This window comes from Urocitellus parryii, chromosome 1 (genome assembly GCF_045843805.1).
Source record: "Urocitellus parryii isolate mUroPar1 chromosome 1, mUroPar1.hap1, whole genome shotgun sequence".
NCBI classification, from domain to species: Eukaryota; Metazoa; Chordata; class Mammalia; order Rodentia; family Sciuridae; genus Urocitellus; species Urocitellus parryii.
In genome coordinates, this window is record NC_135531.1 from 155882013 (window position 1) to 155909822 (window position 27810).

Consider the following 27810-nt stretch of genomic DNA (forward strand, 5'->3'; position numbering starts at 1 on the left):
GTTGCGGTGTTGGTGGCAGATGATTGACAGGAGACTTCCTGTTCAGCAGCAGCTACCTCAGAGTTAGCAAAGGAATTCACCTCAGAGGTAACAGGCCTTGCCCAGAGAGGAGACCTCTAGCACGGCAGTGACTTCTGTAGCAACCCCGAAAAAAGATCTCGACGTGATCTTAGGCTGGCTGTAGCAGAATCAGAGACAGCAATGGCAGTTGCGGTGCAGGCGGCAGTTGATTGACAGGACACTTCCGGTTCAGCAGCAGCTACCTCGGGGTTAGCAAAGGAATTCACCTGAGAGGTAACTGAGGCCTTGCCCAGAGAGGAGATATCCAGCATGGCAGTGACTTCTGCGGCAGCCCAGAAAGAAGACCTCCAGGTAATCTTAGGCTGGCTGGAGGCACCGGAATCAGAGACCACAATGGCTGTTGGGTGTCTGAGGTGGTTGATTGACAGGACAGGAGACTTCCAGTTCAGCAGCAGCTACCTCGGAATTACAAAGGAATTCACTTGCTAGGTACCTGAGGCCTTGCCCAGAGAGGAGACCTCTAGCACGGCAGTATCTTCTGAGGTAGCCGGGAAAGAAGACCTCCAGGTTATCTTAGACTGGCTGCAGCAGAATCAGAGACAGCAATGGCAGTTGCGGTGCAGGCAGCGGTTGATTGACAGGACACTTCAGGTTTAGCAGCAGCTACCTCAGAGTTAGCAAAGGAATTCACCTCAGAGGTAACCGGCCTTGCCCAGAGAGGAGACCTCTAGCATGGCAGTGACTTCTGTAGCAAGCCAGAAAAAAGATCTCGACGAGATCTTAGGCTGGCTGTAGCAGAATCAGAGACAGCAATGGCAGTTGTAGTGCCGGCGGTTGATTGACAGGACACTTCCTATTCAGCAGCAGCTACCTTGGTGTTTGCAAAGAAATTCACCTCAGAGGTAACTGAGGCCTTGCCCAGAGAGCAGACCTCCAGCATGGCAGTGACTTCTGAGGCAACCCAGAAAAAAGATCTCTAGGTGATCTTAAACTGCCTGCAGCAGAATCAGAGACACCAATGTCAGTTGCTGTGCAGGCGGCGGTTGATTGACAGGACACTTCCGGTTCAGCAGCAGCTACCTTGGGGTTAGCAAAGGAATTCACCTCAGAGGTAACTGAGGCCTTGCCCAGAGAGGAGACATCCAGCATGGTAGTGACATCAGTGACAACCCAGAAAAAAGATCTCTAGGTGATCTTAGAATGGCTTGTGGCAGCGGATTCAGAGACAGCAATGGCATTTGCAGTGCAGGCAGCGGTTGATTGATAGGACACTTCCTATTCAGGAGCAGGTACCTCAGAGTTAGCAAAGGAATTCACCTCAGAGGTAACAGGCCTTGCCCAGAGAGCAGACCTCTAGCACAGCAGTGACTTCTGCAGCAACCCAGAAAAAAGATCTCTACGTGATTTTAGGCTGGCTGCTACATGATTTTAGGCTGATTTTAGGTAATCTCATAATTTTCTCTTATGGCCTTTAAAATTTCATCCTAATTCTCCATGTTACGTATTTGTGCATTCATGTGGGTCTGTTGTAATTTTATTCATTTGGGGATCCTGAAAGTCTCTTGTATTTTACTTTCCATTGTATTTCTCAGTTTCGGGTAATTTTCTGATATTATTTCACTGAAAAGATCATGAATTCCTTTGATTTGTATATCTATGCCTCATTTTACACTTGTAGATCTTACATTTTGTTTTTTTCATATTGTCCCATAATTCTTGGAATTTCTGTTTATGGTTTCATACCACCATCTCTTTGTGGCCAACTTTATTTTCAAGATTATAGAATTTCTGTTTGATTTCATTTCATAATCTCTCTTTATTGAAGTGATATTTTACCTCTTGCAATTTGTCTCTAATTTCACTCTTTCCATCATACTTCCTCTGACATCAGCATAACTGAGCACATTCTGAACTTCTTCTCTGATATTTCTTCCACTGTGTCGTCAATGGATTCTGTTTTTCTAGCATGTTTCTTTCTCTGGGACACTTTGTTCACTTGTTTTTTCATGTTGTTCATGTGGCTTCTCGTACTATAATGTGGATCTGAGGCAGCAGAGTTTCAACCTTATAACTTACATTATACCCTAAAGTTTTCAGTATCTCATCTTTAAGAAGGAGATCAACATTAACAGCACCCAATGCAAATACTATCTAGCCTTAAACTTACTAGCTCTAACTAAATGGCCACAGATTTTTCACCTTAAACAGAAATCACGTGATCCATTGTAGTTTACAATATAAAGAGTATGTTTGCAAAATGGTTTACACCTCATTAGCAGAGAGACTCTGTTTATGAGACTGTGTGCATGTCATTAATAAACTTCCCTTTTGATTCAAATCCTCCACTGTTTGCTTTTTCATGGGCTTGCCCACTTTCCCAGCTGTCTCAGCCAAGCGTCCTGTACCTCTTTGTTCTTCAGGGTGTAAATGAGAGGGTTCAACAGGGGTGTGACCACAGTGTAGAAAAAGGTGAAAAACTTGCCGTTCTTTGAAACAAAGTTGCTCTTAGGGTCAGTGTACACCATGGCCACTGTCCCATAAAACATGAAGACCATGAGGAGGTGGGAGCAGCTGGTGGAAATGGCTCTCATCCTTCCCTCCTAGGACCTGACATATAAGAGGTTATCAAAAAAAAAAAAAAAAAAAAAAAAGCAAGCTAGGTGTGGTAGTGCATACTTGTAAACCCAGCACCTTGGGATGCAGGCAGGAGGATTGTGAGTTCGAGGCCTGGACAATTTAGTGAGACCCTGTCTCAAAACAAAATAAAATAAAAAGGGTTGGGGGTGTAGCTTAGCAGTGGAGTTCTCCTGGGTTCAATCCTCAGTACTGAGGGAAAGAATAGTGAATAACCTGGCATATGGTATGTCCCCATAGTCCCATCTACTAATGGGGCTGAAGCAGAAGGATGAAGTCCTGGAGTCCAATGCCAGCTTGGGCAACATAGTGTGATCACATAGCAAAAAAAGAAAAAGAAAAAAAGGCAATGGGGATGGACCTCACAAATACAAACCTTACTTGTTTGCCCACCATGTTTATGCAAGGCCCTGTGTTCAATCTCCAGCACCTGCCTCCCACACATGTGAATGAACACATAAAATACAAATGGAAACACTTATGTTAATCAAATTATCTACAGAGGTCAGGGCAAGACTGTAATCCCAATTACTCAGGAAGCTAAAGCAGGAGGATCACAAGTTCAAGTTCAAGGCTACTCTATATAATTTATTTAGACCTGTCTCAATAAAAATAAAAGGGCTAGGGATGTAGAACACTTCCCTAGAAGAGAGGCTGTGAATTCAATCCCTAATGTTATACATTGCACCTCTCTCTTTCACACACACACACCCATGCACAAAGTGTGAAAGAGTAATGGTAACAACAGACTATAAGCTTTTATATAAAAATCTGAGCTAAGTGCTTTGTTATCTTACTCCATCTACACAACAACAATGAGTTTACTATTATTATTTATATGTGAACAAGAAATTAAATAATTTGTCAAAGATAAGAATAAACTTCAAAGCCAAGATTCAGATGGAGTACTGGAATGGAGAGTGTGAGTTCTACATATTCTCATCACCCTCTCTCTACCCTAAGAAGAAATTACACACACACACACACACCAGGGATTGAACTCAGGGGCACTCAACCACTGAACACTCCCAGTCCTATTTTGGGTTTATTTAGAGACAGGGTCTCACTGAGTTGCAAAGCACCTTGCCATTGCTGAGCCTGGCTTTGAACTTGGGATCCTCCTACTTAGCTTCCCAAGACTCTGGGATTACAGGCATGCATCACTATGCCTGGCAAAATATTTTTAAATTCACAAAAAGATCTGATTTTGAAATTTTGGTTGATCAATAGTTAACTACCCACTATGAAAGATCTTTAAAAAAAGAAAGACATGCTTTTCACAATCTAAAGATTTCCTATGGAAACCACTAAGTTATTTAGTTATGCTCTTAAGACCCCAAATCTACTATAATTAATGTAAATATTTTAAAAGATAGGGGTATTGGTATACATGCATATTCTAAAGGTGTGTACATATATAAAACATACATAATAACCACTGATTTCAGCAACCATAAAAATATCTGATTAAAATAAATGTAACACTTTGTTTCACATGTCCAAATTTTTTTCTCCTTCAAAATGGTAAACTCAATGAATGTAACAAATATCACATGCTAGGAACATTTCTTATAACTTGAAATGAGCATTCTGAAAAACTTCATATTACGTAAAAAATTACATCCTAAAATAAGAATTTTTGAGGAAATTAAGATTAAAAGCAGATTACTCAAAATCTGTGTGATCCATCAATAGCACTATCATAACAATCTTAAACTAGTCAGTGGGAAAGATACCCATAATAACTAGTAAATAAATACTACATATAAGACTTTATCTTAAAAAATGATACTGACAGCTCAATGGAAGCAGGCATGAGGAAAACCAAGGCTAGTGCTAAGTTAATGAGATAACAAGGATAAAGTGCCTCCCATCCCTCCCATAAATGCTTCAAGGTACAGCATGTGGCCAAGTGAATCAGGCAGGGTGAATGGTTATCACACAGAGTACTGTATTCCTCTGTGGCTTGCTCTTTCCAGTTGTGTTGTGTACCTTGCTTAGCTGATGTGAACCACTGCAAGCATTCTCCCATCTGCACATCAGTGCTAATTTGTTAGAGATGTGCATTAGAATACAGACTGACTTTTGAATATTTTCCCTTACTTTAGCACACAATATTTAATTAAAAATATAAGAGAATTCAGTGTAAATAAACACAGAACAGATAAACACAGAAAGAATTTTTTGTAGGAGAGGATTCCATGAAAAAGTAATATGTGATTTGAGAAGATTCAAGGACAAAGCTCTTTCAAGCACAGCAATAAAAGACCACAGGAATTGGGCAGGCAGAGTATAAAGTGAGTAGGCACAATCCTCTTCGGGGGAAAAAAAAAAGATGTAAAGCCCATGCAGCTGGTCTGAAACCAATACCCACATATAGGAAAACAATTACAGAATGAGGTCATACTCCATACTCTAGGATGTGTCATCAGGAAACCTGGAAAGCAGGCCAAAAACTTGAAACAAGCTTTTTTTTGTTTAAAAACTGATAATCATTGTTAGGTTAGGAGGCCATTAAATAAACAGAACACAAGATTCATGGAAAAAAAAATTGAAATATTAAGTGGGAAAACACCCAAATCATGTTGAAAACATAAAAATTAAATTGTAAAAAACCAACTCGGGGTAGAGAAGGTATGTGGGTATATTTTAAAATATCTCCTTTATGATAGTGGCAGAGACTTCAAAACCAAACATGTTTTTATTAAAAACAAACAAACAAACAACGAACAGTCATAAGCTGTTGAAAGAAACATCTCAACCATACTTAAATCTTTAAGCTACCTAAACATTTGTATGGTGAAACATTCTGAAGGGTCCTAGAAGGGTATGACCATATCAACTTCTTTATTATAAGCACCAAGTTCTAGCTTGGCTAATGCAGGGAAAAGCACAAGATTTCTATTTTCCCTTATCTGATTTCCATAGGGTACACTTACAGAATCTTCAGTAATAAAAATCTTAAAAACACACACACACAAAACAACAACAACAAAACACCCAGAGTACTCACCTTTCGAAGAATATTCAGTCGATACTTCAACTTTAAATTTTCTTCTCTCAACTGTTCCAAATTTGGAGAAGCTTCTAAATAGCCAGAGTTTTTCAGTGATTGGTTCCCACGCACTGAGAGAAGCTTGGCCCTGTGGGCACAGCTCCACCTACTGGAAGAGAAGTTAATTGAACTATAAGACTGCATTTTTTTATTTATCACTTTTTTTTATTCTGTATTTTTTTTTCATTTCCTTATTCCCCTTTCCTTGAATTCTGTTTACTCTCATTCACTTTAGTGACTTCTTCCCTTCTAATACCTTTCCTCCCAAGCAATACGACGCTATTTATGTGCAATGTACTAAATGTGTATAGGTCAATGTTCCGGGACATTATATAGTGCTATCAAGACCTTAACTTCCCCCAAATACTCCAGACCATTCTCCTGTTAATATCCCTCGTCAGTAGAGCAACCTTCCAAGGTTGCCAAAAGATACCAACCTCAATACCATCACATCATTTGACCTAAATGTAAGTCCCAAGACCAAACCGCAGACCTCTATATGCCATCAGAATCCGTACACAGTTTAGGAAACGAATGAATCTACACTAAAGTGCAACAAAACTCAACATCTCTAGTCATAGTCTCCCATCACAAAAGAGACCCCAGAGACACACAAAACCAAATAAATTTACAGGAGTAAACAGTAACTTAGCAGTCAAACAGAGCAAGAAGTAACATAAGCAGCATGAAAAAGCAAGGAAGAAAAGGAGTACAAACAATGCAGGACAGCCTAAATATTCAGGAGGACCTAGAGGCATCAGAAAAATGGCCAAATAAAGAACTCAAAGAATACCTTAGACAGATGGAATGGAATCTTAGGATATGAGACAGCAAATTCAAACATTGAAAGAACTCATTGATAATGAAATACACAAGCAAATAAGCATCTTTATCAGGAGATTATAAAAAAAAATCAAACAATATTAGAAATGAAGGAAACTATAACCCAAATTAAAAACTCAAATGAGAGTATCATCAGGGATGAGAGGGGGGAGGGAAAGAGAGAGAAGGGAAATTGAATGGTAAAGGAAGGAGACACTCATTGTTATACAAAATTACATATAAGAGGAAGTGAGGGGAAAGGGGGAAAAAAACCAAATGAATTACAGTAGATGGGGGAGGGGGATAGTAGAGGTTAGGAAAGGCAGAATACAACATACACTAGTATGGCAGTAGGTAAAAAAGTGGATGTGTAACCGATGTGAATCTGCATTATGTATATAGGGTAAAAATGGGAGTTCATAATCTGCTTGAATCAAATGTATGAAATTTGATATGTCAAGAACTTTGTAATGTTTTGAACAACTAATAAAAAAAATAAAAGCAACAATAAATGGTGAGGATGTGAGGGAAAAGGCACACTCATACATTGCTGGTGGGACTGCAAATTGGTGCAACTACTATGGAAATTCTTCAGAAAATTCAAAATGGAACCACCATTTGACCCAGCTATCCCACTCCTCAGTCTATACCCAAAGGACTCAAAAGCAGCATACTATAGTGACACAGCCATGTCAATGTTTAGCTACTGTGAATTGAGATGCTATAAACTATGGAACCAACCTAGATGTCCTTCAATAGATGAATGGAGAAAGTAATATTCCCTTGTGTATATCCATATTTTCTCAGTTTAAAAAAGAATGAGTAATGGCAATTGCCAGTAAATGGATGGAGTTGGAGAACATGCTAAGTAAGCCAATCCCCCCACACACACACAAAGGTTGAATGTTTTCTCTGATATGTGGATGCTAACTCAACGGCGGGGTGAAGAACAGTTACCTTAAATAGAAGGGAGAGGATATGGGGATAGGAAGGATAGTATATTGAAACAGACATTACCACCTTATGTATATGCATCACTGATGTGATTCTACAATATGTATAATGAGAATTATACTCCACCTATGTATATCAAAGTGCACAAATGCATTCTATCATGTATAACCACTTAAAACAGTTAATGTGACATCGTAGCTCTGCTGCCTTTTAACAAAGAAGGAAAAAGCCATGACCTTTGGTAATAGCCAAGAACAATACTTTCACAACAAATGCTCAGTACAATTCATGAATTCATTATGCACTAAAATCTGAGCAATATAAGCCTGACCTAGTTGGACTGACTCCTTGTAATTTTCCTCAAAAATGGAAAAAACGACAGCGTGGCACACGCCTGTAATCCCAGAGATTCAGAAGGCTGAGGCAGGAGGATGCAAGTTCAAGACCAGTCTTGGCAACTTAGCAAGACCCTGTCTTGAAAAATTCAAAGGACTAGAAATATAGCTCAGAGTTCAATCCCTAGTATCAAAGGAAAAAAATTATATATAACGCACAACATACATTAAACAAAAAAGGCCTTGGATTACCTTGTCCCTCTCTTTTTCTTTTAATTTGTCCATAGACCGTTTGAGTCCTTCTTCCAGAAGGTCTATGAGGCGTACTGTTTCCCCTGACCGTGTTTTAAACTTCTTCCTAAAAAATTTAGAAGTCACAACTTAATGAATTTGAAAAGGACCTTTTAATTAGAAATATTCAAACTGAAAGCTTGAGGGGCCTGTTTGAAATCAGTCTCTATGCTAAGGTAACAGTGCCCCACTCCACATGGCAATTAGGGAGGGTGGCAAAAGACAACTGTTTGTACGTGTGTCACCTCCAGCCCCCAGCTCAAAGCACCCTATGGGTTAGCCCTAACAGTGGTCTACCTTCGGTTTCCTAAAAGGAAAAGTAAAAAGACTTAATTTATGCATTTTCCTGGAATACGACATTTTGCTTGGTAGTTTTAACCTTTTAGGAAAATTAGTCAAACATATGTTTGCTTCTAGAATTACTTATATTTTTCTATATAGTAATTGATCTTATTTAGTGGTTCTCAAACCCAACTGCTTTTTTTCAACATTTCTTTTTAGTTATACTTGGGTACAATATCTTCATTTTGCTGTGGTGCTGTGAGGATCAAACCCAGTGCCTCACATGTGTAAAGCAAGTGCGGTGCCACTGAGTCACAACCCACTGAGTCACAACCCAACTATATTTTTGAGAGTTTTATGACAAAAGGATTCTAGGGCCCCATTCAGACATACTGAAATTAGAAATCTCCCTGGATGGGGCACAAGTAAGTACCGACTAGCAATGATAATGGCAACTGAGAAAACTGGATTTTACCTGTTAAACAGAAGTTTGCATGACATCAAGTACTTTTTTAAAAAGTTCAAATATAACATACAAAAGCATATTTTTCTATACAACAAAAAGCGTACCAAATGTGATAGTGCCTCTTATTTTTACAGCTTGATTTACAAAGGCTCTATTTGCCTTTATCATCTTCATTGATATTTTTCTTTATTCAATTCCCACCCTCAACAACCGGCAATTGAACCCAGGGCCTCACACATGCTGGGTAAAAGTGCTCCTCCACTGAGTTATACCCCCAGCCTGCCAAATCTCCTAAATGTTCAACAAAATGCTGAGGAAGGCTTCCTACTCTGTCTACTTTGCAACATCTGGTCCCATCCATTATTCCCTCCTCTCAACTGTCTTCCATTTTTGTGACAAGGAGGGATGCATATTTGAATACCAACAAAGCTTTTAAAAACACAGATGACAAACACCCACTTTAGAATTTTCAAATCCTACAGTGGGCCCTGGCATGTATATATATCTTCCTGTACATAACGTGAAATACCATGTGAAGCAGGTGCTCAATAAAAAGGTGTCCAAGGAATAGGAGATAAAAAGATAAATTATGTCCTAAATATTAAAACAGAATCTGAGCATTTTAACATATTTAAAATACAGTGAGCTGCATTTAGCTATTATTTAAATTATAGTATCCTAGCTTTTTTAAAAAAATCATGCAGAGAGTAGAAACAAACAAACTGATTTAGGATACCTCAGCCATACATGATAAATGAAATAAATACCACCTAAACATGTATCAGAAAACAGTTCAGGAAATAAGATTCCCTGGTTTAAGCACTCTCAGGACCATAGGATCCAGTGTCTTGATTCCACAAAAATGTAATACAATATTTCCAACAAATTCACTGACTGCTATAAAATCTCTACCAAAATAATATCTGTGGACAAACTAACTTGTCTTTCATATGCTCACATCAGGGCTTTTGACCACTCTCCAGCCAAATCCAGTCACCTCTTGTGGTTTTCAGAAGCATTACCACCTGTGTGATGTTAATATCTAGGCATTATTAAATATCAGTTTTTAAGAAGTGCTGTTTAAATGGCAAGTGATCCTAAAATACTACTGAGTGTTAAAGTTTTAAAATATGAAAAGTTTTGTGCCTTTGGACTGATGAATTTCACATATAAATAAAATACCTAAGTGTATTTACCTTTTTATAGAGACAAATGTGAAGAATTAAAAAATGATAAGACATTATTAACATGTAGGCTTTAATAACATTTTTGAGATGGCTAAAGAACAAAAGCAGTGAATCAAACCTCAACTGAATCAAGCTTTTACCAAGTGTGCAACTGTGAAGGAAAAGACATTTACAAAATCTCTAGACTGAGTTTTTGCATAATTTTTCTGAATTCTGAAAAGGTACCACTATAGATTTTAGAACTTAACAGATTATGGATTTCTGTTCTCACAGATTTAAGTCTCGAATTTCCTTTTCAGTTGACTTCATACATATGTCCCCTTTGAGACTATCCTCTGGCAGTGATGAGAATATACAGAATGGCTCGGCTGAATTTATAATGTACAGACTAAAAAACTGAATTACCTAATATGTTATCAAAAATTAACAACCAGGGCCTCTTCCAGAGAAATTGGTGAATCAGTATATTATTACCAACTTCAGGTTTCCCAGACTTACTTGTCTTCCCCAAGTACCACACCAAATCCAGCATGGGACACTCGAGTTACTTTAGGGTCATACCAACCAATCATCTGAGCAGCAGCAAATATTGCCTGTAAGTGCATAGACTATAAAAAGTAGAAAAAGAGTGTTACCTGCTAGTTTTCTAATAATTTTTTTAAAAAGGGCTTATTAAGGCTTTTATGCCTAGAAGATGCCTATAAAACACAAGTCATTCAAGTTTTGTGGCATGTTATATTAAAAGTGTTTCTTTTACTCATTATGTGAGAAACAGTAAGAGCAAAGCTGTTACCATACTTTCCACAAAGTTTTAAAAGCAAATGAATTAAAGGTAAGTTTACACACAGTAACTTCAATTAAATTTTAATTTAAACCCCATCCCTATTAAGACCAACTGCTGAGGTTCAAAGACATCACCTTTTCTTTAGAGAACACCTGGAAAACTGTTCCTTTTCCCACAATATACTGATGTTCCCGATCTTAGCACTGAACAACTGTAAATATTCCCCAAATACAACCTCACCATATTGTCTACCTCCAGACCAACAATGTAAAAACAGACAAAACTACAAACTTACTTGTCCATTGTCTACAACATAGATAATCATATCTGCCTTTTCCTCAAATAGTCTTTGTTTAATAGCAGCCAGGTCAGACGTATCATAGGTGTAACCTCCATCGGATTTCACTATGGTTAATGGTATGGAGCACCCTGGGACAAACACAATCTTCCTGCCATCATCTACTTGCACAAAGCCTAGGGGAAAAAACAAACGTCACTAATAATGCTAAAAGAGCTCTGAAGGTACTGGAATCTTGGTCATTTTGAGGACTAGCTAACTAGTCTATGAATATTTTAGAAAATATTTCTTAGCTGCGAAAACCACAAAATTTTTGTCTTATCATGACCTACTAGAAGCCTTGGAAAATGGCTAAGGTCAAGGCTATCTGGGAGTGCAGGGTGCTGTCACAGTACAGGTCAGATAGAGTAGTTTTCTGGACTCACTCTACACTTGGCTCCCAAGCCCTTCTTAGGATATGTAACTGGAACTCACTCGCTGTGCAGGCCAAAGGCATGAAAGTCTCCCAAACTAGAGCCACATGCTATTCCTATACAGACATTTTATAATGTGATCAAACAGTTGGATTTAGCTTTTGGAATGAGAAGCAGAAAAAATGAATTATATATTCATGATGAAAAATGCAAGAGTCTTGGTTTTAGGAAGAGACAGGAAAGAACATGATGATAATATCACCTATATTTAAGTGCCACTATGTGCCAGATATGCAAGTCTTAAATTTAACCTTTGCAGCAATAATGCAGTAAATAATTACCCAGGTTTAGTTTCCTAAACTAAGAAAGTATAAAGTAAAATCAGTGGTTTAAAACATAGGCACTGGGATTGTGGCTCAGCGGTAGAGCGCTCGCCTAGCATGGGCAGGACACGGGTTCGATCCTCAGCACCACATTAAAAAAATAAAGGCTCTGAAGACAAACTGCCTAGGTTTGAATCTGATTCATCATGTATTAGCTATGTTACCTTGGGAAGTTCCTAACTTCTCTGTGCCCATTTTCTCATCAATAAAAATCATTAGGGCTAGTGGTAGAGCACTTGCCTAACATGGGCAAGGCCCAGGGTTCAATCCCCAGCAGTAGCAAAAACAAACCCCAATCACACTTATTTTAAAAGTAATGGTTCCAGGCTCTGATTAATAATTACCATTTTCCCATTTAAGGAACCAGCTTTCCTTGGAGATGTGGCTGACTGCAGATCCAGGACAGGAAATCTGTGAATGAGCCTGGAATATTGTACCAGAGCACATCAACTATCAGACTACCATGAGGAAAAACATGAGGGGGGCTACTATTACAAAGGACAATTACGGCAACGGACTGAAAAAATATGTATCTTTTAGATACTGTAAAAGCTTCATTTGCAATAATAAGTCAAACTCATTGTATTTATGAAATAAACATTCTCACAACTAATAAAAAAAAACAAGCACTTCTTTTGATCGTCTTAATTATGTGAAAAAGTTATACAAAAAGAATCCCAGGTGACAAAAAAAAAAAAAATTAACAGCAGCCAAAACCACCAGGGAAAAGTCTGATAGGAAACTTAAGGGATAGATCAGGCTGATAACTAATCACACTAAATTAGTATCACAAAAACAGTGAACCAGAAATTGTTTTCATTTATGCAAAAAAAAAAAAATCAGGAAGCAAAAAAGCAAACGTAAAACTGAATCCAAATTTTTGGAAAATAATCTCATATTTGGAGGCTTATGCAGGAGGATTTCCAGTTGTAGGCCAGCCTGGGCAACTAGTAAGACTCTGTCTCAAAATAAAAATGGGCTGGGGATACTGCTCAGTTGTAGATCATTTGCCTTAAAAATACACAGAAAATATAGACACAGGAATTATGCAACATAAGAAATTCTATAGGACAGGTAGGTCCAGTTTATTCAACAGTAAAAGAAGTAAAAATGGGCAAGGGGGAAACCCATGAATTTCTAGATTGTAACATACATAACATCATGGGCAGACTCAAACTAATGATTAAAAAAATTATTTACCTTAGGAAATGTGAACTCTAATGCTATTAAGAAATTATGAAGCTATGCTAGTGGCACACGACTCTAATTTCTCATTCCAGCTACCTTGGAGGCGAGGCTAGCCTCAGCCAACTTAACGTCCTGTCTCAAAAGGGGAGAGGCTGCTTGGGATGGGAGGAATCATTCACTTTCATGCTGTGATAGGAAAGTCCCTTCTTCTAAAACTTTCAGAGACACATACCAAAGTAATTGAAAGCTGAAATAGGATGTAAGAAGTATGTATGGGAAGGCAGCATTCATAATCGTTGAAGATGGCTGACAAGTGCTAGGTCTTGGGAATTAGGCAAAAGTAGAGAGAATTTACTATCTTTGAAAAATTTTTAAAAATATGCCCCTCCCCTGTACCAGGGGTTGAACTCGGGGAAACAACCACATCCCCATTTTGAATTTTATTTACAGAAAGGGTCTCACTGAGTTACTTAGCGCCTCAACATTGTTGAGGCTGGCTTTGAACTCATAATCTTCCTGCAGGGATTACACGTGTGTGCACCACCTTGCTTGGCTAAAAAAAATTTTTTTTCCCCCACAAGTATAGTGCCTACCTTTATCTTCAAATTCCTTTACAACAGCATTCATCCTATCTTGATAGAAAGATTCTCCTCTCTCTATCAAGGAGATGTCCAATGCATCATAGATTTTATTAAATTCTAGGGGAGAAAATGCCACAAAGGAAAATGAATAAAAACAGGAACCATGCACCTTACAGCACGATAAAATTATTTGACACATACGTAAACAAGAAACCCATGTGTGTCATACATTTAGTTAAGACAATTGTTAAAATGCTAGGACTAGGGTTGCAGCTCATTGGCAAATCAAATGTTTAGCAATGTGAGGCACAATCTGTAGCACTAGCCTTCCTGCCGCCCACTAATAGATCATCAACATCAATCAAATATATCATTTCAAAAATTCATTTTTTTTTTTTGGTGTGTGGTACTGGGGACTAAACCAGGGGCCCTTACCACTGAACTACACCCCCAGTTCTTTTAATTTTTAATTTTGATATGGTCTTGCCAAGTTGCCCAGGCTGGCCCTGAACCTGTAACTTCTATGGCCTCAGCATTCTCAGTAGCTGTGATTACAGGTATGGGCCACCACACCTGACCCTAAAAATTTATTCTTTAAAAAATGTAAATAAAATATTTTTCTACTCAGCAAACATTTACTGAATTTTCTTATAATTCTTTTTAAATCTGTATCACATGTCTGATACCCATGTGTCAGTGACACAGGATTACCTACTGTAGCATCATAAAACATTTTATTACCCAGTGTCTCTAAGCAGTCATTAGCCTTCTTAGAGACTATGGACTATTTTATCCATTTACTATTTTAGCAATCTTTAAAATTACTGTCAAGTGTGAAAACTTGAAATTGTCTTACAACTATAAATGAGTGGAGACCATGGAAACACTGGTGAAACACTCTACATTTTGGGCCTACACAATTCTGGATAAATCCACTCCACAGTGTTATACAGCTCTGGCATAACGTTCTTTCTTTTTGGTGGTTCTGGGATCAAAATAGGGCACTATGCATGCTAGGTAAGTACTCTTATTGAATAATATCCCTGGTTGAGTTTTATATTCTCATGTTTGCATCTGCCCGTCTTCTTTTTAGTTACTTCAGAAACATATTTAAGAAAATATCTATTAGCTCATTCTCAAAAATTTATGAAGTGTCATTCAAGATCCATAGGGAGGCCAGGCATGGTGGTATACACCTGAATCCCAGCAACAGAGAAGGATCTCAAGTTCATGGCTAGTCTCAGCAATTGAGACCCTGTCTCAAAATAAAAAGGGCTGGGAATACAGCTCAGTGGTATAGTACCCCTGGGTTCAATGCCTAGAACAGTAAGGAAAAACACAGAAAAAGAAGCCATTTGAATAAAGACTGAAGGAAACTATATCATAGTACTTGAGGATGAAGGAATGAAGCTCAGAGACTCACCTTCACGGGACACATCACATATAAGCTTCCAAGCTTTTATAATATCTGGATTTTTACTCTGGAGAAGAACAACACATTGGTATGCTCGCTTCTTAAATTCCTCCTCGGTATCGAACCTCTTCTTAGACTCCTGTTTTCTAATAAAAGCATGGTGTATAAGAATCCAATCCTGTATTTCTAGATAAAAAAATTATGCTTTTCTAAACACACCATGAAAAAGTGAAAATTTAGAACAATGGAACAAATGTTCTACCAAAAGTCAATTACATTATCACAGGCACTAGGGCAATAGCTCTGTGCATGGGGCCCTATGGAAAGACCCCAGCTCTGTCCAAAGGAAAAAGAATACTCTTACAGATTAAAATGACAAGCAGCTGTATTCTTTCAATATTTTCTTGAAAATACATATAACTATCACTATAGTTTTTGTTCTACTTTCCCAATCCACAAAAGCCTTTTGTGTTCAAAGAGGTACAATACTTTTGTGTTCAAAGAGGTAGTGAACCCATAGGACTGAATTTTCTGTGCCTTAATCTCCACCTTGGATATGGTGATTTTTATCAATTAAAAAGAAAATTGTTTTCATTGTTTCATTTTAGAAGCCAATAGAAGCTTACTGAAGGGGAAGGACAAAAATCAATCTCAAACTATTTTGGTGTATAATTCCAGATTTTTTTTTTTTTTTTTTTTTTTTGCTAATCTATACCTATGTTTCAAGAAACACTGAAAGTCACTTTTCCTTACTGCAGTTTATAAATTTTAGCAATGGATTACAAAGAATTTCTTGTATTAACAGGTCTGCCTCATTATATTAAAAAATGAGAACCCCAAATAATTTTATTGTAGCAGTTTCATATCAATAAACATTTTGCTTATTTTCATTAAAAAATACCAAAAGAAATGAACTCTACAAACATTTACTTTTCAACAAAGCAATCTTATTTTGGGGACTTTAGGGCAATATTGTAAAGTTTGTTACACCAATCCAACAAAGTAATGTGTAGTTATGTCAAAGCAATATACAAAAATGTACAATGTTAAATAAGCACAAAAATATGATAAATGATATAAATGTGTATGAATTAGTCAAGGAAATCAAAGAAAGGTGACCACTGTGGGTCTTTTAAAATTATGGATGATGTGTAAATCTGTCTTCTAAAAGCTTTCATATATACTTAGTATTTTTAAAATACTCAATATTATTTTTTAGATGTTGATAGGCCTTTATTTTATTCATTATTTATATGCAGTGCTGAGAATTGAACCCAGTGCCTTACACATAGTAGGCAAGTGCTCTACCACTGAGCCACAACTCCAGCCCCTCAAAATGTTTTAAACATTTAAAATGGACTTTCATTAACAGCCCCCTGCACAGCTTGGTGGCGTGTGCTTATAATCCCATATATTTGGGAGTCTGAGGCAAAAGGATGCCAAATTTGAGTCCGAATTCAACTCAGAGAAAACCTGTCTTACAAAAAAAACGCAGGGGGTGGTTGGAGGCTGGGGACATAGCTTAACGGTAGAGTGATGGTGAGATCAATCTCCAGTATTGCAAAAAAAAAAAAAAAAAAAAATGAACATATTCACTTAATAGATAATGTGCTACAATTTAGTTTTTAACAACACCAAAACACAAAGATGATGTTAAGGGGTGAACAGCTTTTTTCTATGCACAGAACCAAATGCAATGGATCCTGCGGCACTGTACAATTTTTACAAAAACAAAGTGCAGTGGCTGGCATGGGTGTGGATGCCTATCTATGATCTTGGCTATTTAACAGGTTGAGGCAGCAGGATTTAAATTTTCCATAAGACTGGGCATCTGAACAAGACTCAAAATTAAAAAAAAAAAAAAAAAATTAAAATCCAGATAGGCATGTAGCTCAGTGATATAGTGCCCCTGTGTTCAGTCCCAAAAACTACAAAAACAGAACAAAGGATCCAGGAATCAAGTTTTTCAAGTAGGTGAACTCAGTCAAGCAGCTTTCATTTTCATCTGTAAATACTGTTATGGCTGGGCCAGCGTACGTATACATGTCTGTTAAGTACTTTACATGTTTATGTTTCTTGCATGTTTACATGTTAAGTAATTTGAGTTCAAGAGGGTCACTTCTGTATGGGTGAAACCATGACTTTTAACCCCATTAAGCTCCAGTCATTTCAAATATTATTTCGAACTTCCCAAGGAAAATGGATAATTATGACAAGTGACAGATACAAATATATCAGATAAATGGTATCAAACCTTATAAAAAGCCTGAAGATCCCCAATAGGAGGTGAGACTGTCAGATAATCTGGAAATTTATCCTGCAGGTGAGCAATGAGCATGCCAAACTGGGTCCCCCAATCTCCTACATGGTTTAACCTAATACCAATCAGAAAATATAAAATAATTTACAAAATGACAAAGATGTTTAAATAAGAACAAGTACATTCCATGAGAAACGATAACATTTAAGAGGTAGCACATGACATGTAGTAATAACTATTGACTTGATTACTTCCTCAAGTGGACTGCAAACATCAAAAGCAAAGCCTTTGTTGGTTACTTTTAACTTTGTAAACCTAGTCACAAGCTGAAGATAGCAGGTCACCAAGATTTGCAGAATTCTTATCAGTGGACTGCAATCTGTTTAGTGAATTAGGACAATCATAGTTGAATCAATGTCGGTTATTCTCACAGTATTATAAAAATTTTAACTTTCAATGAGTTGTTTAATGTAAGTTAGACCAATGGTTCCTAAATAACAATGGACAAAATTCTTCCATCAGATCCACTCAAGTAGATGATTAGGATAATGAGATACTCATTTATCATTGGTTTCCCTTATTTGCCTCATGGTAGCCAGAGTATTCTTTTTGTGTGTGTGTGTGGGGGGGGGGGCCAGGGAGCACCGGGCATTGAACTTGGGTGCACTTGACCACTGAGCCACATTCCCAGCCCTATTTTGTATTTTATTTAGAGACAAGTCTCATTGAGTTGCCCTAGCACCTTGCTGTTGCTGAGGCTGGCTTTGAACTTGCAATCTTCCTGCCTCAGCCTCCTGAGCTGCTGGGATTACAGGTGTGTGCACCCAGCCCAGAGTAATCTAATTAAACTCTGGTTGTTCTCCAATGGCTTCCACTGTACTTAAATATCTGCAAGCCAACCTCAGCTCCCCAACAGCTTAGGAGGCTGAGGCAGGAGGATTCCAAGTTCAAAGCCAGCCTCAGCAAAAGCGAGGCACTAAGCAACTCAGTGAGACATTGTCTCTAAATAAAATACAAAACAGGGCTAAGGATGTGGCTCAGTGGTCGAGTGTCCCCAGTTCAAACCCACATACCAAAAATAGAAATATCTGCAGAATGAGTGCATGGAGGAGGTTCATCCTAGTTTAACCCGGAGTCTTAAAAATTGTAACAAGTAAAAACAGTTCAAAGGAGATGTCCAGGATACATTAAAAAGCTTAATTGGTGATTGTAAAGCAGAATTAAGCTTTACAAACATTAATTTAATCAAAGGATTGTTTTCTCAACTATGATGTATCATTTTCTATAGAAATTTCCAGAGCTGGGGATATAGCTCAGTGGTAGGACACTTACTTTGGCTATCAAGTGTGAGGATCTCGGTTCAATCCCAAACACTTGGTGTGAAGAGGGCGGGGGCGCCCAGGGGAGAAGAAAATTTGAAATTCCACAGGCAAAAACACATACCTTAACACATCATAGCCTGCAAATTCGAAGAGGCGGCTCGTACTCTCTATGATAGTTGACCTAAGGTGGCCTACATGCATTTCTTTAGCTATATTGGGAGAGGAAAAGTCAACTATAACCTGAGATGTATGAGAAAAAAAAAAGGAGTATAAGCATTTTATTCTGTTAACAGACTAACATTTAATAATAAACTCAGACCTAAACATCAGTCTGGGTTATGATTCAACTATGCTAGACTTTCTGTTGAATCTACTTATATAGTTTTAACTGAAAAAGAATCAGAATTTATTTATATAAATTACTATTTTAGTATTGCCTGCATTTGTATCAGGTAGCTACTTTAAAAGCTTATGAAGTTTAAAAAAAAGAGAAGTTCAAAAAACTTAAGGCTAATTAGAAATACTACTTCACAATTACATTAAATAAGAGCAAGTACATTCCATTAGAAACAATAACATTTGTAATCAAATATTAATGATTAAGTGTCAATAAAAAAATGAAAGTCATTCCTAGTTATAGCACTCTTCATGAACTTCTAAGATATTACATCAACAGAAGACTGTACATATACCTTTTTCCTCTCTTCAAGGGGAGGTAGCTGAACTCCATTCACCAGAAGATTGGTCAACTGTTCTGATACAAAATCCTTTCTTAGATGGACATTAATAAAACCTAATAAACAGTGGAAGAAAAAATTTCAGATAGTCTCCCATCTTGAATGACTGGTCACTCCCAAGAATTTTTCCCAATTTCACTTATGTTGCCTTCAGAAAGTTCATCAGGCTTTGGTAAAACATTTCAGGATTCCAATATCACCTAATATTTTCACTAAAGCCCTCTTGTGACTTCTAGTCTCAGTATCTATTTCAAATCTTCACCCTCTCCTGAGAGCTTCCTACTTAATTCAGGACCTTTCCACCTTCAGCAGATAATTTGTTCATCTCTTGATAGAAAAGAGGATTTCTTTTTTGATATTTTATTTTTAGTTGTAGTTGGACAAATACATTTTATTTATTTGTATGTGGTGCTAAGGATTGAACCCAGGGCCTTGCATGTGCTAGGCAAACACACGACTGCTGAGCCACAACCCCAACCTAGAAAAGAGAATCTTTTGCCATTGTCTATTCTCTTACTGCCGATAAAAACTGAACCACAGAGAGAAAAAAACTAACTCACCCAAGATCAGGCAGTTAGTAGTGAAGTCTAGACAAAAACTTCAGCATCTTAACTTGTAACCAAGGTGCTTTCCCATCTTGTTCAGTGTATAAGTGTTCCTTTTTTTTTCCAGGTGGTGCTGGGACTGAACTTAGGGCCTCCCAAATGCTAACTAAGTGCTCTCTGGACCAGAGAGCATGCCCAGCCTCAATGTGTAAACTTTAACTGTTTTCCCTCTCTCGCTCTTCCCCCCTGCCCAATTTCAGAAAGAATTTATCATCAATACAATTATTATAAGGATAAATTTGTATCATACCAGGACCAGCAATTTCAACTTTTTCAATACATTCATTGTTTGGCAGGTGTCTAGTAATGTTTTCGGCAATTTCTCTTGGATTAACTTTCTGTTCCTTGGTTTTGAGCATCTATAATACAATATAAAAAGTTACACAACAGGTTTTAGCAAATTACTTGGAAATGCATAAGAGACAAAACATGAGATGTACTTTGCAAAAAGACTCATCACATGCAGAAAGTATCAATAATGCCAAGAGAATAGAAGAGCAGCAAAACCACATGATCTCCACTTCAAAATAAGTTATATCTTCTTTAAAAAGGTCCACGTATGTGTGTATAAGTCTATAGTTATGAAGCCTGATGCTAGCATATTTATATTTCTGATGGTCAAGTCACGAAAGTGTGCAGTATTCAGACTTGAGTAATAAATAGCACTCTCAGAAAAAGGTGTGGACTTGTTAGAGTAAGCGTTTCATATTCAACAACAACAAATACAGAAAGCCGAAAGTTACAACAAGCCTGGTGTAATAAACCAGAGACACATTAGGTAATATAATTATTCAAAATAGGAAACTAGGTCAGGCTGATGGCACATGTCTATAATCCCACTCAGGAGACTGTGGCAGGAAAATTCCAAGTTCAAGACCAGTTGGGACAACTTACGACCTTGTCTCAAAATTTTAAAAAGGGCTGTGGATGCAGTTCAGAGGTACAGAACTCTTGGATTCAATCCCTAGTACTACAAAAACAAAGGAGGGGGAATTCTGTTTAAAAATATAACACATAAGCCTAAGTCAAAGATACCACCACTGTGCCAAATATTTGATGGAATGCTAGGTATTAATTGTCTTTCTTTTGGTAGTTGAGATCAAACCCAGGGGCAATTTACCACCTAGTTACATCCCAATCCTTTTCATTTTGAGACAGGGCCTCACTACGTTGTTGAGGGTCTTGCTAAGATGCTGAGGCTGGAGTTGGGCTTGTAATTCCTCCTGCCTCAGTCTGCCAAGTCACTGAGATTATAGGCCTGCACCACCATGCTAGGCACCAGCAATTGGCTAACTTTATTAATTACTTTCAAACAGTCATTAAATATACTCAGCAATCCTGGATATAACAGGAAAAACCAGAGCAAAACAGTACCAAACACTGCTCCTTATTAATGACAATAAAAAAATAAAACTGAAAATTCAAATTTGTGCTTTTAATTTTTTTAAAGAACATTAGGAATAGGTTAAACTTTTCTTTTGGAATTAGGGATTGAACCCAGGAGTGTTTAACTCTGAGCCACATTCCCAGCCTTTTTAAAATTTGACAAAGGTCCTCACTAAGTTGCTGAGGCCAGCCACGAACTTGTGATCCTCCCGGGTTAGCCTCCTGAGCCGATGGGATTATAGGTGTGTGCCGCCATGCCCAGCTCAAGTTTTTCAAACTTTTAATGTGGGAAGTGTCTTTTTCGTTATGGATACAACAACCTGCTATGATTCACGTAAATGGTAATGACGACCATACCTAAAAGAATCAAATCACCCAGAGTGAGTCATAATAACACATCACCTGAGAAATGCCCATGGCACTATTACACTGATAGTCCCCAAACTTGGGCTGCTGACTTGGTGTCACTATCAGAGGAGGATTTTCCAGGTCTGGATATGCGGCCTTAATGGCACAACCAAAGACTTCTTGTAGACGGCTATTGATGTTAATCATATTTTTAGTTGGTTTGTTCCTCTCTGCCTGAAGACTCTGCAGGAAAAGAATGGAAATGTATCAACAAAATATCATCATACAATTTCCCCAAATACTGTCAGGAACTTTCATATGTCTCCTACATGAGATCTGCTGAGACATGGAGTAGGACAAGCCCATCCCAGGACTCCCAAGACATGCTTAGACATGAGACCTTAGTTTTTACATTTGTTTTATCAGAAACTGGGAAGGACCTGGGGATGGGGGCATAGCTCAGTGGTATAGCAACTGCCTAACATGTGCAAGGCCTTGGTTCAATCTCTAGCATGACCTCTTCTTCCCCTGAAAAAAGAAACTGGGAGGCAAAAAGGGCTGAATCTCAGCATCTCCAAAACTCTGAGTAAATAGAAGTATTAAAGCCAGTGCTGAATCACTTCACATCAAACACTGGAAGTGAAACTCACAGGTCAAAAACTACACACACAAAATATATTATTTCCATCAAAATGCTGATTTCTTCAAGGCATAAAAGGGAAAAAAATTTCATTAAATTCCACAAAAACAGGCAGTTTTGGGCTGGGGATGTGGCTCAAGTGGTAGCGCGCTCGCCTACCATACACGCGGCCCGGGTTCGATCCTCAGCACCACATACAAAGATGTTGTGTCCACCGATAAATAAAAAAATAAAAGTATTAAAATTCTCTCTCCCCCTCTCACTCTCTCTTTAAAAAAAAAAAAAACAGGCAGTTTTGTCTTACTATAAATAATACCCATGTTGGCTCTATCTTTACTTCCTATTTAAGATAGCACATAATTACCTCTATCATTGCACTTACACCTTCACAAAATTATCCATTTCCACCATTATACTCCTGGATGCAGGTGTCTAATTTATGGCTCTATCCCTGGTAACTAGCAATGCTAGGACCTGACATATAAGAGGTTATCAAAAAAAAAAAAAAAAAAAGCAAGCTGGGTGTGGTAGTGCATACTTGTAAACCCAGCACCTTGGGATGCAGGCAGGAGGATTGTGAGTTCGAGGCCTGGACAATTTAGTGAGACCCTGTCTCAAAACAAAATAAAATAAAAAGGGTTGGGGGTGTAGCTTAGCAGTGGAGTTCTCCTGGGTTCAATCCTCAGTACTGAGGGAAAGAATAGTGAATAACCTGGCATATGGTATGTCCCCATAGTCCCATCTACTAATGGGGCTGAAGCAGAAGGATGAAGTCCTGGAGTCCAATGCCAGCTTGGGCAACATAGTGTGATCACATAGCAAAAAAAGAAAAAGAAAAAAAGGCAATGGGGATGGACCTCACAAATACAAACCTTACTTGTTTGCCCACCATGTTTATGCAAGGCCCTGTGTTCAATCTCCAGCACCTGCCTCCCACACATGTGAATGAACACATAAAATACAAATGGAAACACTTATGTTAATCAAATTATCTACAGAGGTCAGGGCAAGACTGTAATCCCAATTACTCAGGAAGCTAAAGCAGGAGGATCACAAGTTCAAGTTCAAGGCTACTCTATATAATTTATTTAGACCTGTCTCAATAAAAATAAAAGGGCTAGGGATGTAGAACACTTCCCTAGAAGAGAGGCTGTGAATTCAATCCCTAATGTTATACATTGCACCTCTCTCTTTCACACACACACACCCATGCACAAAGTGTGAAAGAGTAATGGTAACAACAGACTATAAGCTTTTATATAAAAATCTGAGCTAAGTGCTTTGTTATCTTACTCCATCTACACAACAACAATGAGTTTACTATTATTATTTATATGTGAACAAGAAATTAAATAATTTGTCAAAGATAAGAATAAACTTCAAAGCCAAGATTCAGATGGAGTACTGGAATGGAAGAGTGTGAGTTCTACATATTCTCATCACCCTCTCTCTACCCTAAGAAGAAATTACACACACACACACACACCAGGGATTGAACTCAGGGGCACTCAACCACTGAACACTCCCAGTCCTATTTTGGGTTTATTTAGAGACAGGGTCTCACTGAGTTGCAAAGCACCTTGCCATTGCTGAGCCTGGCTTTGAACTTGGGATCCTCCTACTTAGCTTCCCAAGACTCTGGGATTACAGGCATGCATCACTATGCCTGGCAAAATATTTTTAAATTCACAAAAAGATCTGATTTTGAAATTTTGGTTGATCAATAGTTAACTACCCACTATGAAAGATCTTTAAAAAAAGAAAGACATGCTTTTCACAATCTAAAGATTTCCTATGGAAACCACTAAGTTATTTAGTTATGCTCTTAAGACCCCAAATCTACTATAATTAATGTAAATATTTTAAAAGATAGGGGTATTGGTATACATGCATATTCTAAAGGTGTGTACATATATAAAACATACATAATAACCACTGATTTCAGCAACCATAAAAATATCTGATTAAAATAAATGTAACACTTTGTTTCACATGTCCAAATTTTTTTCTCCTTCAAAATGGTAAACTCAATGAATGTAACAAATATCACATGCTAGGAACATTTCTTATAACTTGAAATGAGCATTCTGAAAAACTTCATATTACGTAAAAAATTACATCCTAAAATAAGAATTTTTGAGGAAATTAAGATTAAAAGCAGATTACTCAAAATCTGTGTGATCCATCAATAGCACTATCATAACAATCTTAAACTAGTCAGTGGGAAAGATACCCATAATAACTAGTAAATAAATACTACATATAAGACTTTATCTTAAAAAATGATACTGACAGCTCAATGGAAGCAGGCATGAGGAAAACCAAGGCTAGTGCTAAGTTAATGAGATAACAAGGATAAAGTGCCTCCCATCCCTCCCATAAATGCTTCAAGGTACAGCATGTGGCCAAGTGAATCAGGCAGGGTGAATGGTTATCACACAGAGTACTGTATTCCTCTGCGGCTTGCTCTTTCCAGTTGTGTTGTGTACCTTGCTTAGCTGATGTGAACCACTGCAAGCATTCTCCCATCTGCACATCAGTGCTAATTTGTTAGAGATGTGCATTAGAATACAGACTGACTTTTGAATATTTTCCCTTACTTTAGCACACAATATTTAATTAAAAATATAAGAGAATTCAGTGTAAATAAACACAGAACAGATAAACACAGAAAGAATTTTTTGTAGGAGAGGATTCCATGAAAAAGTAATATGTGATTTGAGAAGATTCAAGGACAAAGCTCTTTCAAGCACAGCAATAAAAGACCACAGGAATTGGGCAGGCAGAGTATAAAGTGAGTAGGCACAATCCTCTTCGGGGGAAAAAAAAAAAGATGTAAAGCCCATGCAGCTGGTCTGAAACCAATACCCACATATAGGAAAACAATTACAGAATGAGGTCATACTCCATACTCTAGGATGTGTCATCAGGAAACCTGGAAAGCAGGCCAAAAACTTGAAACAAGCTTTTTTTTGTTTAAAAACTGATAATCATTGTTAGGTTAGGAGGCCATTAAATAAACAGAACACAAGATTCATGGAAAAAAAAATTGAAATATTAAGTGGGAAAACACCCAAATCATGTTGAAAACATAAAAATTAAATTGTAAAAAACCAACTCGGGGTAGAGAAGGTATGTGGGTATATTTTAAAATATCTCCTTTATGATAGTGGCAGAGACTTCAAAACCAAACATGTTTTTATTAAAAACAAACAAACAAACAACGAACAGTCATAAGCTGTTGAAAGAAACATCTCAACCATACTTAAATCTTTAAGCTACCTAAACATTTGTATGGTGAAACATTCTGAAGGGTCCTAGAAGGGTATGACCATATCAACTTCTTTATTATAAGCACCAAGTTCTAGCTTGGCTAATGCAGAGAAAAGCACAAGATTTCTATTTTCCCTTATCTGATTTCCATAGGGTACACTTACAGAATCTTCAGTAATAAAAATCTTAAAAACACACACACACAAAACAACAACAACAAAACACCCAGAGTACTCACCTTTCGAAGAATATTCAGTCGATACTTCAACTTTAAATTTTCTTCTCTCAACTGTTCCAAATTTGGAGAAGCTTCTAAATAGCCAGAGTTTTTCAACCGGTCAATTTCAGCAGTTAGAGACAATCTCCTTTTCCTATAAAAGGAAGGGTAATTTTTCAGTCCAGCTTGATGGATGGTTTCCACAATCTAGTAAATTGGACCATAAACTTACTTCCTCATTTCCCTTCTACACAAGACAAGGCAGAGATGATGAGAATGGATTTTCTCTTTGACAAATTGTGATTTTCCCTTCTCTGAAACTCCTGCATATTATCCTTGATAAAACTAAGTGTGTACTTTAGGAGAACCAGGAATACTCAAGAATATAATGGTATAAGAGGAGTGCAATGGCTCACACCTGTAATCCTACCTATTCAGGACACTCAGGCAGGAAGAACACAAGTTCAAGGCCAGTCTGGGAAATTTAGCAAGACAATACCCTGGCTCAAAATGAAAAATAAGGGCTGTGGATGCAGCTCAGTAGTAGAGTTCTTGTCTAAGTGTGCATGAGACCTTTGGTTCAATCCCAGTACCTCAAAAGGAAAGAATGGAATAAGCCCCATCCCTAGTTCCTTCTTCATCTCAACAAACCACCCTGTTAGAGTATTAGCTAACTTTCTGATCCACCTGCCTCTGTTTCTAAGTTTTATGACTTGATACTCTTAAACCCAAACACCTGCCCTGCGGCCACCTTGCCCTCAACTGGGGATCTGGTGCACTTTCCTGGTATCATTTGATTCCAAGCACTGCAAGACACCTTCGGTCAAATTCGCAATAGCTCATGTGTCACCTTTTATCCTTTCCGGGACTAAGTAATTTTCCCATTTTTGCTTGTATTTTCAGTGACTTGAGTCCTAGGCCAGGCTTTGTACATTAACTTTGTACATTAACTCCAAAAACTAAAGCAAAATTCAGAATGAAAAAAACTTCTAAGTTAACTGCAAAATCCAGGGGAAGAGTTCGCACCTGAAATTTCAGAAGAGATACCAAGGAAAGCTACACCCCCCCTCCAAAAAAAATTTGGCATAAATGAGCATACACTGTTCCAGGTGCTGGGCACTTCTAAGAAATTATCTTTATGAATCTTATCACAAACCAGTGAAGCAGCCCTATGTCCCCAAAGCAATAAACATATGGCTCAGAACATCAAGGAGCTTATCCATTTCCCTGACCAACCTGTACTCTGTGATTGCTGAATCAGCATAAAGCAGTTCCTGTAATAGGAGAGAACCGGTAACGATTCTCTTATCGCCTCTTCTCACCTGGACATAAAAGCTAATAAAGCAGGACCTACTTTCGCTTTTATAACTTGTGACTTTTTTCCCCCTACGAATGCTGAAGGCAGAAAGCAAACTCCAGCTTATTAATATGAACCACGTATGGACCCTCTCAGGAATCCTCTTGCTTGTTAGAGGACCCAGGCAGAGTCGCACAGCCGGATGCAGCCGGCCTGCCCCGCCCCGCGCGTGCCCTAAGGCGGCACAGGTGCGTGGGGTGGAGGGACCGCGGAGGTCCGGGAGTGCAAGGCCGGCCACGTCTCAGAATGTCACGGTCACACAAGCCTTGGAATGATAGGTCTTCGCCTCTCCCACCCCTTCCTTCTTCCACAGAAAACAGTCACCGGGGAAAGCATGTGCCTTGGCATTGCAGGCCAGGGATTCGGGAGTTGGACTCCTGCGTCAGACACCCGAGACCCCGCCTCGCTGCCGCACCACTAGCGCCACTCCGGCAGGAGTCGGGGCCTGCTTCCTCCCCTCCGAGGTCCCAAGTTTACAGACCTGCTGCAGCAGCCGCGCCGAGCACCGAGCCACTAGAGCGTCCATCCTACCGTCAGCGCCTTTCAAGCCAAGTAGC

At 38.2% G+C, this 27810-nt stretch overlaps 1 protein-coding gene across 2 annotated transcripts; it reads right to left on the reverse strand.

Annotated features, from left to right (window-relative positions):
* Positions 1-169: 169 nt before the first annotated feature.
* On the reverse strand, positions 170-27810 carry LOC144256614 (arginine--tRNA ligase, cytoplasmic-like). 2 transcript variants are annotated; one of them, XR_013344170.1, is made up of 14 exons: positions 27735-27810; positions 25918-26050; positions 21821-22009; positions 20283-20391; positions 19383-19483; positions 18812-18930; positions 17363-17483; positions 15118-15247; positions 13707-13811; positions 11127-11305; positions 10546-10655; positions 8074-8179; positions 5669-5819; positions 170-2628 (listed from the first exon to the last, which is right to left on the reverse strand). XR_013344170.1 is itself a non-coding variant. In XM_077801948.1 (13 exons), exons 3-13 carry the CDS (start codon positions 21971-21973, stop codon positions 5817-5819), a joined length of 1236 nt encoding a protein of 411 aa, XP_077658074.1. In that variant the 5' UTR covers positions 21974-22009; positions 25918-26050; positions 27735-27810; the 3' UTR covers positions 5322-5816. The 2 variants fall into 2 exon arrangements, 1 of the variants encoding a protein (XP_077658074.1); XM_077801948.1 differs by lacking the exon at positions 170-2628 and having other exon boundaries at positions 5322-5819.